A 16,373-nucleotide genomic window follows, 5' to 3' on the forward strand; every position below is an offset into this window, starting at 1 on the left:
GTGGAATGCAGTTGAACACATTACTTCTATACTCTCTAACTCTGTGCGTGCGCTTTCTTTAGATCATGAATGATCTCTATACATGGAATTATGTCTCTGGACTGAAATGATGGAATGACTGAGTCCTCTGTCAGAGTTTTATTATTAAACTGTTTGATAACACAATGCAGTTGCTGTCAGTGTGGAGTAGTCCAGATAAACACTTCCAGTACCTCTGAACAGGAAACTTTGGTTCTTGCTTCCAGGGTCAATCAACACAACGATCACGTTTTTAAAACTCCACACAGCATCAACTAACAGACTCCATATTATGAGCCCATTCTCTCTTCCTCACAGTGTGTCTCAGTTCATCTGAACACTTCATGATGTTCTACATGCTAGAAGTGGAATTCTTCACCATCAAAACACATACACACCTATGGGTTGTAAGGGGATGTGTGGTTTCCAGATGACATCCAGCAGTCTGCGCTGACGATCGATCTCCTCCTGGTACTGGACGATGGTTTTTTCAAACTCTGAGAATATTTCTCCAGCAGCAGCAGCTAGTCTGTCGCTGATCAACTCTCTCAGATACTCAACTGAACACATCGTTACTTTATCGCTCTGATATTTCTCATTCATACTATAATACAGCCGTTTTATAGCTCAGTCCACACAGCAGTGAAGCAAACTCTGCTCATGCTTCTTTGTTTACATCCGCCGGGTGTCACACTGTGAAGTTCCGGCAGAAACACTGAGTTACTTTCTTCTTCCTCATTGAATTAGGCAGATGGATGCCTTAGTTAGAGTGAGTAATGAGATTGAAAAGACTTTAAAAATGAAAGAGGTTATGATTATTGTTTTTTTGATATTGAGAAGGCATATGATTCAGTGTGGAGAGATGGTCTGCTCATTAAACTTAATCAAATGGGTATTGGTGGAAGAGTTTATAACTGGATAATAAATTTCTTAACGGACAGAAAAATTAAGGTAAAAGTAGGAACAACGCTGTCTCAGGATCTTGAGGTAGAAAATGGTATTCCTCAGGGAAGTGTCATTAGTCCACTATTGTTTAATATCATGATTAATGATATTTTTTCAAATCTAAACTGGAATATTAATTCAGCCCTCTATGCAGATGATGGTGCTATATGGATGAGAAGCAGAAATGTGACTCATGTAACCAAAAATGTGATGAATGCGATTCAGGAGGTGGAGAGGTGGTCATATGAATGGGGGTTCAAACTTTCAGTCAGTAAATCTTGTTACATGATAATAACAAATAAAAGGGAGATTAATAATATAAATCTAACGTTGTATGGGCAACCTCTGCAGAAAGTGTCTGAGTTTAAGTACCTCGGTCTATGGCTGGACAATAAATATACATGGAAAACTCATATTCAGCATTTAGAAGCAAAATGTAAAAAATCAATAAACCTTTTACGAGCTGTTGCTGGGTGTAATTGGGGAGCAGACAAACAAGCATTACTGGACATATATAAAGCACTGATGAGGTCGGCCATAGATTATGGTTGTATAATATATGGAGCGGCAGCAGTAACTACTCTCAAAAGAATAGACAGGTTACAATATAGGGCTTTGAGAATCTGTACAGGACTCATTAAAACAACACCAACTAATGCAGTCATAATAGAGGCAGGAGAAGTACCACTGGAAATAAGAAGAGATATATTTGCATTAAGTTACTGGGTAAAATTAAAAGGGTATGGGGGTGAGAACCCCGTGACTAATACATTAAAACAGTGCTGGGAGTATTCCACATTTAAAAGGAGAGGATTTGGATGGGAGATAAATAATAAGGTGAAACAGCTCAACATGGAGAATTTGGATTTTGCAATAGCTAATCCAATAAGTAATGTTCCTCCATGGTTGTACCCAGAAATAAAAGTGGATATGAGCATTTTAGAAAAGAAAAGAGAATGGTGTAGGGCAGAAACTGGGATAAAAGCAAATACATATGTGAGACAAAATTATTACAGCCACCTTAAAATATTTACAGATGGATCAAAAAATGAACATGAATATGTGGGTGTTGGTATATTTATCCCAGAATTCAATATATGTATATCTAAAAGAATTTCGAATCAGTTATCAGTTTACACAGCAGAGGTGGTGGCCATTATTATATGCTTGCAGTGGGTGGAGGAAGTCAGACCAGAACGGGTGGTGGTGTGCACTGACTCTGCAGCAGCTTTACAAAGTATACAGACAACTAATTCAGACAGAGAAGATCTTCTAATGGAAATACAGCATAGCCTATTTAGACTACATCGGGGTGGTGTGGATGTACAGTTTTGTTGGGTACCAGCACATGAGGGGGTGAAAGGGAATGAGATGGCAGACAAATTAGCCAAAGCATCACTTAAGGGAGAAATAGCACTGCATATTCAATTAGGCAGAGGAGAAGGGGAAACAATAATTAAAAGGAAAGGACTGGAAAAATGGCAGAAAAAGTGGGATGAAGATAAGAAGGGTAGGGGATTTCATAAAATTCAAAAATCAGTGAAAGTTAATAGCTACGAAGAAAGGAGCAGGAGGGAAGAAATTGTCATCTCACGTTTACGAGTAGGACACACTGGGCTTAACAATATCATGTATCTGTTAGGGAAACGAGGAGATGATCTATGTGAAACATGCAGAGTTAAAGAAACCGTGGAACATGTGGTGATGCAGTGTAGGAAATTTGCAGTGGAAAGGGAAATGTTGGAGAGGAAAGTTAAGGAGTCGGGTAGGAAGTGGAGTCTAGTTGGAATGTTGGGAACAGAAGGAGAGGGGGAAGAGATAAGGAAAGGGAGGAGGGCGCTACTTGTGTTCCTGAGGGACACAGGGTTATTAAATAAGATATAAATAGGTAAATAGAAATGACTGAATGATGATACACACTCTTGTGCAGTAGGTGGCGGTATGCACCTTAAGTTGTTTGCGACCCGCCATTTAAAAAGAGAGAAGAAGAAGAAGAATCCCAAACCGCCCCCTACACACTATCCCTACACACTACCCCTCTGTTTGCGCGTTGCCGTGGAGGGTCCTCCATATTAAGGGCCGTCCCAAACCGCATAGTGCGGAGGGAGAGTGGACTGTTCAGCCCTTAAATAGCGAGTCTGCATCGATGCTCACTCCGGACAACTTTTTCAGGAAGTGCAACGTCAAAATGGAGGAGGAAACAACATATTGATGTGAGTTCCACATGTGTTTATTTCTCCCACGCCTTTTTCACACTGACAGAACATCACAAAAAGAGTGGTGTAAAAAGATAAAACAAAAGAAACAAATCTTCTCTGCTGACGTTTGATTTAATTGTACACCCCCTGACACCTTAAAATTTGAACACAACTGACAGAATTCATTTATTCATTTGTTGGATCTGAAATGCCAGATAATAGGATTGGAAAACATGTGAGTGAAAAAAGTGGGATGCTTTCGGCTTCTGGAAGCAGCAGCGATCCTTGTTAGTTGCAACCTGTGCCACAGCGCTACAGCCATGCACAGTAGGCGTCTTTCTGTTACCATGGCGATGACGTCTTCCGTTTTCCGGTGAGGCAACAGGGCGTCCCATTCCTGCCGATCGTATTTATACCCTCCCCCTTCAGTAATAGGCGCCCTCCACAGCTGCGAGTGTGACTTCTTTTGGAGTGAAACTCGGTAGTGGAGGGAGAGTGTGTAGGGGGCGGTTTGGGATTCAGCCTAGATGTCTCAAGACGGAGTCAGCGGCGGCGTCACTTGGCGGCCATCTTAGGACAGGGGACTGCTCTGGCGCACTGTACTGTAGTCAATGGTAAGGTGGATGATTTCCTCACTTTAACACTCGTAACTTGCTCAATTCTTGATTGATTTACAAACGGTTTAGTTTATTACAAACCTTATTAACGTGGCTATGATTCGGGCTCAATTCCGAAATCGCAGCTTTCGTTTTGAAAAATGCGGCATAGTTGTGTGTCTTTTCTGCCTGGCTACTCACATTGAAGATGGTGTTACTCACAATCTGATTTTCAATTATTAGGTTTTCCTGAGACCAACGTTTTTTGAGAACCGAATCTTTAGGCAAAATTACATTCTTTGTGGTTGTGGTTGTATTTATTTGCTTGTTAAGATACTTTGATTGAGACCTTAGACTTATTGTTTGTATACATCTATGCCTGGATTAGTTAGCCTGCAGCTGAAATGCATTGTGGGTAATGTAGGCACCAGGTTCATGGAAAGAAAAGACATTTCTGTTTGTTGTGCATTGATTTTGGTTGAGCTTTGTTTTTATCTGTGCATTAGAAAGCTGATAGTAATAAAGAAGTGCAATGCTAAATAATAAAATTACATTTACATCCATTTATGCTGAAAAAGATGATATCTGTGTTCATTTTTTATTTTTTTGCAGTGGCAGCCAGAAGTTTAGAAAAGTGGAAGCTCCTCGCTGCAGTCCTCAAACCAGCAGGATAAAATTGTGAAGATTACAATATAAGTATAAACCATAAATTAAGAATAGTAAGACACTAAATAACCTTTGACTAAAAAGACAGCTAGCAGACAATTTTCATGCCTGAGATTTAGAAATAAATTCAAAAGCTTAACATGATACTGTGCAGCTAGTTAGAGATATTGGTCATCAACCTTTGATCTTGTTTTTTTTAAGAAGGCGAGATGAATTTAAAAATTGCCCACTCCATTGTTGTAACTTCAGTTGGTTATGGGACACTGCAAAAATCCTGGAAAATGATTTATTGAAAAGAGTGGGAACCCTGTTATTATTTTTCTTTATTCATTATTTATTATTTTTTTGTTCAAAAGTCATTATTTTTTCATTTTAGCGTTATTTTTTTACTTTTATTTTGTCTATTTGAATATTGTAAATATTAAAGATTGACAGTATATCTCTCTGTGTATAGCTATTTCTTTATTACCCATCTACTTAATATAAGTTTTATATGAATTCAGTGGTTTTAATTATTCTTATGTAAGCAGTAAAACAAGTACATCTCTGACGTTTATAACAAACCAAGTAGGGCTGCCACAAACGATTATTTTGATAGTCGACTAGTCACCGATTATCTTATCGATTAGTCGACTAATCGGATGATACGTAAATTCAAAGTAAAACATACAACTTATCGCACCAGCATGAAGCTGCTCTTATATAACCATAATTAGCTTTCAGCTTGAAGTGTTTAAGATACATGCCAACTAAAAATAAAGACAATTAAGATAACAGTTCAATAAACCTTTAATAAAATATGCTTGTAGCAACAAACAGTTGTTTAACTGTGTAGCATAAAGTGCAAACACCTGAGTAAAATAAGGAAAAGGCACTTGCCTAAACAACACAAAAAAAAAACTTTATATTTATTTTTTAGGCCTTTTCTTTCCTTAATTTGTCTTTGGCATCAAACATAGCAACAATGAGGTAGGCACTTGTAACTAAGGAATTATTAAAGTTTTGGTCTCACTGACTCAAATGTAACAAAAGTGCGTTTTGTGCTCAGTGCTCACAACAGTATTCAACTTTACTATACTGTTACTCTATATAATGCCAAACTGCACAAGGGTCTTGTTCATAGCCAGGAAAGTTAGCATTTCTACATGTCCTGAAGAAAGGCTTGCTCTCTTTTGAGAGCAGATGTTCCCTGCTGCAGAGAAAATCCGCTCCGATGGGGTGGAGGTTGCAGGGATGCACAGAAATGATTTGGCAAGCTTTGACATTGTGGGGAAACGCCCCTCATTTGCACTCCACCATTCCAGTGGATCCTCGTTTTTAGGAAGTGAAGCCTCTCCGAAGTACAGCCGAACTTCATTTATCACAACTTGGATCTTTCTGTCCTCCTCAGATTCTCCATCCTCATTTTCACTCAAACTGTCTGTGTCAGACTGAAGAAGGGTTTCCAGAGCACTCTTTCTACCTGAACCATGGGCCCTCTGCATTGGCCCTTTTGCATCCTGTGTCCCAGTCGTTTTTGCTTCTTTGACAGCAAGCACTTCAATACTCCCCTGCAGTCTGATGCCATCTTCAGGAGTCAAAAACTTCAGCTTTCTGTATCTCGGGTCCAGGGCAGCTGCAAGAAGAACTGGATTTTCTTTGTCTCCTGAGATAGTGCAAATACTCCCCCACCTCTGTGTTATCCCCTTTTCTGCACTGGAAATGAAGGATTTTCCTGAGTTTGTCTCAAATTGGCTTTGGTGTACAGCCCGTGTCAGCCCTTTGACCACCTGTGGAAGACCTGAAATGGTTGTGTACTGCTGTGCACTAAGGTAAACAGTAGCAGTCTCAAAAGGTGCCAACCCCTGCTTCAATTCTTCAAGCAGCTCCCACTGCTCTGGCTTCAGGTCGAAGTAGTGTTTCCCCCTTGGAGTTACTTCGGGATCTGACAGAGTGGCAGTGAGAGGCCAGCGCTGTTCAAGGAGTCTTTCAATCATGTGGAATGTACTGTTCCATCTTGTACTGACATCCTGGATCAGTGCATTTTGCTTAACATTCATTTGCTCCTGCTTCATCTTTAACTTTGTACTAGCCAGCTCGCTTCTCTTAAAGTGCTCCACAAGCTGCCTGGCAGCACCGAGTGCTCTGCTAATGGTGGTTTCTTTGAGAGCAGTGTTGACTACGAGCTGGAGTGTGTGTCCAGCACAGCGGATGGAGGCCCATCCATGTTTTTCTTCAAGCAGTCGCATTGCTGCCACCATATTGGAACCACTATCATGAACTACTGCTTTTATTTTGGTGGGCAAGATGTCAAACTTTGCTAAAACCTGTTCCATCCATGTCAATATATTTGCACCAGTATGCCTCTCCTCAAGAGGCATGGTGGAAAGGTTGAACATCTTCATTTTCCAGTCTTCACTCAGGAAATGGCAAGACACTCCAAGGTAAGCCTCTGTTGCACGACTGGTCCACACATCAGCAGTCAGCGTGAGGAAACTGTTGACGCCCCTGAGGGTCTCCTTTACCTTAAAGACATGATTTGAAAGAATAGTAAGCATTATGAAGAAAATTATACACAGTATTTGTTTTCATTATTAACAATATTTGTCAGCTTATGCATTAAGCTTTAAATTTATTTGCCAGTTCAATAATTCAGTTATCATATACAGTTAAGTAGGTTAAATAATAAATATTAAACATATAAGTCAAAGAAAACAAAAACAAAAAATTACATTGCATGCTTTAACCATTATGAATTCTTAAATTGCTATTGTGAGTGAGTGAGTGATCTAAGAGCTTTTAATTCTTATGTATTTGAATGGTGCTTGTTTATTAAATCATTTCTTTATTTTACTGTGCTATTATTGCAATATTGTTTTAATACATTCATGCCAATCAATCAAATTGAAACTGAGAGAGAAAGAGAGACTGACCTTCTCAAAGGTTGCATGATATTTCTTCTCCATCAATGCGGTGAAGTGGGATCTGCCTGGTAGGTAGTTGTTGTGATAATCCGGGTTGAATTGTTTAATCATCTCCTTAAACCCTTCATCCTCCACCATCGACAGGGGTCTCATGTCCGTCACCAACATGTTCAGTATGGACTCAGTCAGAACATTTGCTTGCTGAGGTGTGCATGTAGCTAGCTTTGTAACAAATCCGTCCATTGAAGAAGAACGTACTTTTTTAGCACTGAAACATAACGTTAGAAAACATTAGCGTTACTACATTTCCTATTCAAACACATCACTGTCATAACGTTAGAGAAAGCACATGAAATATGTGTGCTAAGGGCGGCTAATGAAACAAATCGTCATCGCTACTGTTAACGTTTACAGCTTTATCAGTAAGTAGTAAGCTAGCTCTGTGTTTACGCTAATATTAGCAGCTAACTAGCCAGTTAACTTACCGAGACGACGGTCCCTCTTCATCGTTGTCACAAGCCAAAACGTGCTTCCTTTTCAGGTGCTCGTGCATCGCACTTGTGCTGCCGTGAAAGGAAAGCTCTGTCTTGCAGATATTGCATTGCACACTTTTGTCTTGTGTTTGCTTAAAATGCTCCCACACTTTAGAGTTCCGTTGCCGCCGGGTTGCCATGATACCATAGCCAGTCAGGTATAAATTTCCGGTGACATCGCGGCTGATCCCGATTACCCCTAGTGCGCATGTGTGTCAAGGACAGAAAGGCAGACGCGGCAGTGGAAGATGCCGCAGCAGTTTTGAGAGAAAAACAGTGATTTAAAAAAAGACGAAGCGTCGACTATTAAATTAGTTGTCGACGATTTTAATAGTCGACATAATCGTGACTAGTCGACTAATCGTGGCAGCCCTAAAACCAAGCTGTTGTAAAATCAGTTGAAAATTGAGCAATCTACAGTGATTTTAAAATCCATGCTCCATTGACTTTAATGTTATGAGTGATCGAGCAGCCCTGTCCCAAGATGGCCGCCATGTGGCGACGTCGCTCCCCATAGGCTGACAGCGCTCATGAGCCATCTAGTGTTTGTATATATCTATGAGGAATGACACGTTCATTTCTCCAAACCTACACCGCCTGTCCGTTCACCCCCGGTCCCGACCGGGCACCGCCATGCAACTCTACGCTCGGGCGTGCGCCGCACGCTCGTCTAGGGCTGGGCGATATGGCCAAAAAATAAAATCTCGATTTTCTTTTTTTTTGTCATCTTGGACGATTACGATTTTAATCGATTTTTGTTACATACATTGTTAAAACATAAACAATGCCTCTTTCCCATCGTTGTAAGGCAGACAATATGCTACAAGCCCAGTTTTATCAAAGTAGCTGTCTATCAAGGTGCAGGAATAACACTGGTGTCAACTGGAGCCAATTGAAGGCTGCAGTGATTCTGTTGACACAACAGTGTATCAGAGTGACGTTATTGAATATTTATGTCTCTGTTCGCTGTTGCAGCAGTTTTGCAATTTGCAGGCGGTCCCTGTTCACAGCCGGCTGCTCATAGACACCACTGTTATTTCTGCAACTTGAAAGACAGCTACTTTTGATAAAACTGGGCTTGTAGCACAACATCTGCCTTACAACGATGGGAAAGAGACATCGTTTATGTTTTGACAACCTATATCTAATGAGTTATTGATGCTGGAAGTCTGAATCTGTGAATATCTTTCCAACTTTACCAAACGTGGGGCCACAACCACCCAAGGAGTGATATATTTAATTTTGAAAAAAGCATTTAGTCATACTTAAAGCTTTAAGTGCTTTATTAACACAAAACTAAGAGTTTTGTATTGTTTTATGATCACAGGTTCTGTCTAAAAAGATGTGGCATCATTTTAAACAGTGAAACCATACTAATAAAATGTAATGACCAACCAGTGTGTAATACTGGATTCTGCACAAACTGAATGCAGAATACTGGACAAAGAAATTCTCTACAGATATTTTTCCCATCTAAATATTTTCTTAATACAATGAATGTATGAACTTATTTATGTGTGTATGAATGTATTTACTGATTTATTTATTTAGTACCGTTAACATATCAGAGTTCTGAGTGAGTTTTTCTTTAGATAGGCAAAGGCCATTTATTGATCACATATAGGCTATTAAAGAAATTACATTTAAAAAAATAAAAAGCATTTAAAATACTATTAAACAACTTAGGCATTTATTGAGTCACAAAAATACTGTAGAGTCTACGGCCACATTAGTCAGACTATAATCATCCTCTGGTAAATTCACAACCATGTACTGATGTCTCTTACCAAAAGGGACTTCAGGAGATGATTAGATGATGATAAACTGTGACCTGCTGGTTGGGTTCTCTCTGTTCTCATGTTTCTTACATGTTGGTCTCCTGATGCTGCCTTACAGCTAGTCTATGAGCAACAGAAAACACAGTTTGCCCTGTACCTATTGCCATGGGGTCCAGTCTTCCCACTCACACCTGTGCTTTTGAAAACGTTTTTGCTTCTTTGGACGTGGTAGAGTTTCGTGTGTAGACATTTTTTAAACATGCGGGAGCAGCAGCGTCTGCAACCAGGAAACCCGCGGCAGAAGTGGCAAACAGACCTGCTGGACCTTGCATCGGGTCCTCGCTACATAGGTCTAAGGAAGATGAAACTGGCTGCCCTTAATATTTCGTGTGTTTTATTTTGTTTATTATGCAGTTTTGATGCATGTGTGACAGACGTGTGTGGGACATTTATGACAATACGGAACAATTAGCGTTCCGTGCTGAATCAATACAGGACGCTACAATAGTCAAATAAAGGACGAATCCGTATTTTAAGGAACAGGTGGCAACCCTATGCCACACTCCCGTAGCTGCGGGCACTTCTCCCATTCTTTAGGATGCCTCTGCCGGAGGTGCTGAAAGAGGTTAGTTGTGCTGCTACTCTTCGTTTTCACAGTACTTTTGCAAACCTTGCACATGACTGTAGTTTGCTCTGTGTCAGTCTTGTCAAAGCCAAACCACTTCGATATAATCGATGTAACATGAGGCCCTTTTCTCGCGACCAACTCTTCGTCTGCTGTTCTGTCCGCCATGACGGGGGTGTGAGTGTTTTGGAGGAAGGAGATGAGAGGCGGAAGCAAACGCCAGTGCACAAGTCGTGAAAGGCAGAAGAAGAATCTGTATTGTTAGATATTTAAGCTCGCCTCGATTTTACGATTTCGCAAATTTTCATATCGTCAGGTTTTAAAATGCGAATTAATCGAATTAATTCGATTTATCGCCCAGCCCTACACTCATCCCATATGGGCTACCTGGTTGATCCTGCCAGTAGCATATGCTTGTCTCTTTTTTCAACCCCCGCTATCCCCCTCATCATTAGCGGTGTTTTGACCACTCCAGCTACACCCACCACGTCCCTTCCTGCCACCCTGAAGCAAAGCATCGGCTCCAGTATGTGCTGCTCGTGGACTGTCATGGCGCACTGACTCGCTGCCGTTACGCACAGACGCAGCAGCACTTTCTGTCTCAGTGAACGACTGAACATCTTCATCAGAGGGTGAATATTCCTCTTCAGAATATGAGTAAGCCATTACTTGACAAAGGACTTTGTCATTGTTGAGCAGACCTCTCGGTACGGTGAGTTTTCTCACTCTAAAATGTGCCGTCTTGCGCTCTGATACGCTCCGACGGCGAGTCTCCTCTCCTCGGTTTTCAAACTCTGTAAACTCCAAAACTTTGAATGAAAACACGCCCACAACTGATGCTCAGATTGAAGTTCCAGATGTCCGCCATCTCCTGGTGTACAGTACATGAGGCACACGAGGCAGTATATTTGAAGCTATGGCTTGTTATGTTCAACAATGTTGCTTGTCGCAATATTGCAAATTTGGCGCTTAAAGGGTTAAATTGCACATTTTCCGAACCGACTAGTCGCCAATAAAATTAGCGACTAGTCGGTTCGGAAATTAGTCGAAATTCCCATCCCTAGTTAAAACAATGTGAAAGGTGCTTCTAAGTCCATCCCCCTCCCTCCTCGGGGTTCCTCTGACCACAACTGCATCCTCCTTATCCCTGTCTACCACTGTACTGAAGCAAGGCAAAGTGCAGAACATCAGAGTGAAAGTTTGTCACACTCTGCAGGGATGTCTGGAGGTTACTGACTGGGACGTGTTTAAGGAGTCCTCAGCTGATATTGATGAACCGACTGATGTTGTGAGCAGCTGGTTCAGACTGTGAAACCAGTGTTATTCCTGATAAAACTGTTAAACTACATCCAAACACTAAGCCATGGCTTTCTAAGAAGCTTAAAGACCTACTGTACAGAAAGAAAACAGTCTTCAGAGAAGGAAATACACTAAATCTGTAAAACCGACAGAAGGAAATAAAGTAGGAGATCAGGACCCACAAAAGACAATACAAAGACAAACTTGAGTGTCAGCTCAAAATGAACAACCTCAGATCAGTCTGGGATGGCATGAATCTGATCACTGGGACTAATTAATGTGTCAATGAGAGAGTTCAGCTCAGTGGTTATAATTCTGATTTAGAGCTGGCTCAAAGTCTAAACAGTTTTTATGTCAGGTTTGACTCCCATGATTTTAGGGCTAAACATGCTGAGACTAAAAACTGTCTAATGTCAGCCTCTCCACAGAATCCCTTTCTTGATGTGGGCAATGTAATCTGGTGTCTCAAACAGTGCAGTCCAAAGAAAAGTCCTCTACCTGATTACATCGGTGGCCGTTTATTGAAAACTTTTACTACGTCTGACTAAATGACCAAGATTGCTGCTGATGTCCCTGTCTACCTTATGTTTTGTTTGATTTTTCTTTAAATGGCTTTTATTTTGCTCATAATTGTTTTACTGTTTGTTTGGTTTTTTTTACATTTTTAAAACATTTCCTTTAATCGTTGCTATTCCTTTAACTGTTTTGTTGCTTTTGTTGTTTGATGATGAACGCTTGTGTAACTGCTGCACAACAAATTTCCCGGGTCGTTCGGGTCAAATCCAGAATTCCGTGGCAGAATTACAGATCTTTTCTGGACTGGTATCAACATCTGATCCCCTAGGAGAAACTAGAAAGTGTTGGTGGTCTGAATTGACCCTGCTGCCATTAAGACCTAAATCTGGACATTGATGTTGTATGCTTTTCATATTGTACATTTCTCCAGTAATGTAACTTAACGGAAAGTCTGGGGATCAAGAGATCCTGGTGGTACAATCCCATCAGTCCCAGCTCTGCTCTGTTTTTCACGGTGATGGAAAGATTTTACTACCCAATATTCTAAAACTACCGTGCAGAAAGCTGAAAACTATCGGCCTGTGAAAATAGTTTTGTTGACATTGTGAGTGTGCTGTTGACACATTTCTAGGTTTGTAATGACAAAGCTGCTAGCATGTCTGCAGATTCTTGATCTTGTTTGAGCCTCGTGTCCAACTACATGGAATTGAGATTTTTCAGTTAAATTTTTTTTCATGATTGCTCTTCCATCACTGCCTCTGTTTTTATCTTTGTCTTTTGCTACAGAAATGTAAACACAGCAATGGAGTGAGATGTCGGACCTCTGAGGAGGATAAGGATGGTTCGGCAACAACAGCAAAAAGAGATGAATCGCTCAATTGTGATGAATGTGGCAAGACTTTTATCACAGCAACAAAGCTAAGAATTCACAAACGTATTCGCACTGTGGAAAAACCATTCAGCTGTGATCATTGTGGAAAGGCTTTTATGCGGAAGAGTAATCCAGCAAATCATCAACTCATGCACAGTGGAGTTAAACCATTCAGCTCTGATCAGTGTGGAAAGACTTTTACTCAGAAGATTACTCTAGCAAATCATCAACTTATTCACAGTGGAGTTAAACCATTCAGCTGTGATCAGTGTAGCATACCCTCCGAAAGATGGTGAGAGACTCGACTGATGGTTTTTAAATTTATTGCTTTTTCACAAGCAATTCAGTGAACCAACGTGAGAACTGACAAAATAAAGAGAAACAAAGCAATCGCATTTCAGTCTCACAACTCTTCTATATTGAAACACAGTGCGCTCTTAAACTTAGCAATGCTATAAGTTTGCTAACACTTGAGCAGGCAGCTAGCACAGTTTTTCTACATATCTATCATCTACAACATTACAATCATAAACATAACGCATACACACACTAACCTTGTGCCTCTTCGGGGAAATAAAGCAGTGCGTCAGTGAATCTGACGCACTGCACCTCGAAGAGAAATGAAGCATCGCAGGGCATTGATGAAGGTGTCAGTGGACAGGTCCTCTAACATCTCAATGTGAATGGCTCGTGAGCAAAAGCAAGTGAAAAGCAGAACGTATCGCTTATGCTGTTTCCTTCCTTGTGTGGTTATGAATGGGCCGAAGCAATCCATTCCACAATATGTGAAAGGAGGGGAGGGCTCGACGCGTTCTACAGGTAAGTCACTCATTCTTTGAACCTCTGTGGCTCTCCTGAGTTTACGGCACATTACACACTGATGGATGTATGACCCTACTACTCTGCTCATTCCAGGAATCCAGTATCCACTGGCTCTGATTTCATTGATTGTGAATCCCTTTCCTTGATGTTTTGTCTTTTCATGGCAGTGAGCTACTATTAACTTTGTCACATGATGCTCTTTAGGGATGACAGTTGGATGCTTGAACAAGTCAGAGAGTGATGAATGGCGGAGTCGTCCTCCCACCTTGAGAAGCCCGTCTGTGTTGAGAAAAACATCAAGGTGGTGTAATTTGTTGTGACGCTGTAGTTGATTACCTTTGCTTAACAGCTTGATTTCCTCTTCATAAGTTTGTCTTTGCAGATTCCGAATTATGACAAGCTCAGCACTTTCTCTTTCACTCACTGTAGAAGGAGTGTGTGATGTGACCCTTTTAGCTCGCCGAAGCAGACGGGCTACAGCCCTGATAGCTCGGGACCATGATGAGAACTTGGAAAGTCGATCAACAAGACTTTTTATTTCTGTGGTTTTAGTCTGCAGGACTTGCGCCTTTTTGACTTCTGGGTCCCCGATAGATACATCTGGTACTGCATCACTTACTGTGGATATCTCCTTTTCCCACAGAAATCTTGGGCCGGTGAACCAGTTGGAGGTAAGTAGTTCATTGACAGTTTTACCTCGAGATGCTCCATCTGCTGGATTCTCATCCGTAGGGACATGGTGCCATTGCTGTGGGTTTGTGCAGTGGCGAATCTTTTGGACCCGGTTGGCAACAAAGGTGTGAAATCTCCGAGCATCGTTATTTATGTAGCCTAACACCACCTTTGAATCTGTCCAAAAGTGTTCTTTCACATCATCAATTCTCAATTCTTCTCTGAGCATGTTGCTGATGGAGACTGAAACCACTGCTGCGGTTAATTCGAGCCGTGGTATTGTAGTCACTTTGGTAGGGGAAACACGGGCCTTTCCTATCACCAGTGAGCAGTGAATCTGTCCCTTCTCGTTTTTGACTCTAAGATAAGAGCGTTGTCCATATCCGCTGGTGCTCGCATCTGAGAAGTGATGCAACTCAGCTTCAATGACCTGTCCAAAGTTAGCAGGTAAGTAACAGCGAGGTATCTTTACTTTTTGCAGATTCATGAAGTCACATTGCCAACTCTCCCACCGTGGTTTGAGCCTTTCTGGCAGAGGTTCATCCCAGCCAATGCCTTGGTTGCACATTTCTTGAAGAATTCTCTTCCCATTGAGGACGTATGGTGCGAGAAAGCCAAGGGGATCATAAATGGAAGCAACAGTTGATAATATGCCTCTACGTGTGGCTGGTTGGTCCTTTAAGGTGCTGTTGAATCTGAAGCTGTCCTCCTTTATGCTCCACTGGATTCCTAAAGCTCGCTCCACTGAGTCATTGAAGGTTAAATCTTTTGTCTTTGTCTCTGCTGCGCACTCTGAGGGGGGAAGGCTCTGCAACACAGCATGGTTATTTGATGCGAATTTGTGGAGACGGAGACCACCTTTGCTGCATATCTCTCTTGCTTCTTGTGCCAACTGAACAGCCTTTTCCACGCTGTCAGTACTTGTCACCCCGTCGTCCACATAGAAGTCTTTTGCAACAAATTGTGCTCCTGCTGGATGAGAGTGGCTGTGTTCTTTAGCTAAATATTTAAATCCATAATTCGCACACCCAGGAGATGACACTGCTCCGAAAAGGTGCACTTTCATATGATACTCCAGAGGTTGTGTGGTAGTATCACCATCCTTCCACCAGAGGAACCGGAGGTAGTTGCGGTCTTCCTCCTGAACATGAAATTGGTGGTACATTTTCTCTATGTCACATAGAAGGGCAATAGGGTGCTGTCTGAACCGTATGAGGATGCCTGTCAGGTTATTGATCATGTCTGGCCCTGGGAGCAGATGTTCATTTAGGCTTGTGTCACAGTATTTAGCAGAGCAGTCAAATACAACACGCAGTTTGTCAGGCTTCTGGGGGTGATATATGCCATGATGTGGAATATACCACTGTTCACCTTCAGCTCCATCTGTAGACACCTCTTCCACGTCACCCCTCTGTATGATTTCTTTCATGAAAGTTATGTAATCCTTTTTGTATTTCTCATCTCTGCTGAACTTTCGCCGTAGATGACGAAGTTTGATTTCAGCGAGCCTTTTGTTGTCAGGTAGAGCTGGCCGTTGTCTAAAAGGAAAAGGCATCTCATAGTGTCCCTGGGCGTTTTTCCTTATGCCATCTTTGAGTCTGCTCAGGAACATGAGATCCTCTTGTGAGACAGCTTTGTCATCTCCTTTTGTGTCTTTAAAGTCTGACTCCAGTACACTTATCACATCCATTGGTGTTACTGAGGGCAGTTCTTTTAATGTAACTCTGTGACACAGACTAGATGGTCTTTCACTAAGGCCAGGTGTAGAGCAGCCAACAATGCTCCACCCCAAATCAGTAAGGACGGCGTAGGGCTCATTGTCCATTCCATCAATCATTTGGGTTTTATGGCTCTGGGACAGTTATAGCCGATGAGAAGTCCCACATCGCAGCTCAGGAGAGGTGGCATCTGATCTGCGATTGCTGCTAGGT

The 16,373-nt window shown here is 41.5% G+C and overlaps 2 protein-coding genes across 18 annotated transcripts in view; one reads left to right on the forward strand and one right to left on the reverse strand.

Moving 5' to 3' along the window:
• LOC127530226 (NACHT, LRR and PYD domains-containing protein 3-like) overlaps positions 1-16,373 on the forward strand; it is a 499,749-nt gene that overhangs the window by 232,216 nt on the left and 251,160 nt on the right. For 14 of the 16 annotated variants that reach the window (XM_051942466.1, XM_051942464.1, XM_051942462.1 and 11 more), the window contains exon 3: positions 12,864-13,240. The gene's annotated coding sequence lies outside the window, so the exon portion shown is untranslated. Of the gene's footprint in view, positions 1-2,027; positions 3,177-12,863; positions 13,241-16,373 lie in introns of those variants that run through there. The other 2 variants (XM_051942455.1, XM_051942456.1) reach the window with 2 other exon arrangements.
• On the reverse strand, positions 4,967-8,616 carry LOC110971301 (E3 SUMO-protein ligase ZBED1-like). Of its 2 annotated transcripts, XM_022221649.2 has the most exons (3): positions 7,812-8,616; positions 7,336-7,594; positions 4,967-6,927 (listed from the first exon to the last, which is right to left on the reverse strand). In XM_022221649.2, exons 1-3 carry the CDS (start codon positions 7,997-7,999, stop codon positions 5,509-5,511), a joined length of 1,866 nt encoding a protein of 621 aa, XP_022077341.1. In that variant the 5' UTR covers positions 8,000-8,616; the 3' UTR covers positions 4,967-5,508. The 2 variants fall into 2 exon arrangements, with proteins under 2 accessions (XP_022077341.1, XP_051798704.1); XM_051942744.1 differs by lacking the exon at positions 7,812-8,616 and having other exon boundaries at positions 7,336-7,628.

This window comes from Acanthochromis polyacanthus, chromosome 22 (genome assembly GCF_021347895.1).
Source record: "Acanthochromis polyacanthus isolate Apoly-LR-REF ecotype Palm Island chromosome 22, KAUST_Apoly_ChrSc, whole genome shotgun sequence".
NCBI classification, from domain to species: domain Eukaryota; kingdom Metazoa; phylum Chordata; class Actinopteri; family Pomacentridae; genus Acanthochromis; species Acanthochromis polyacanthus.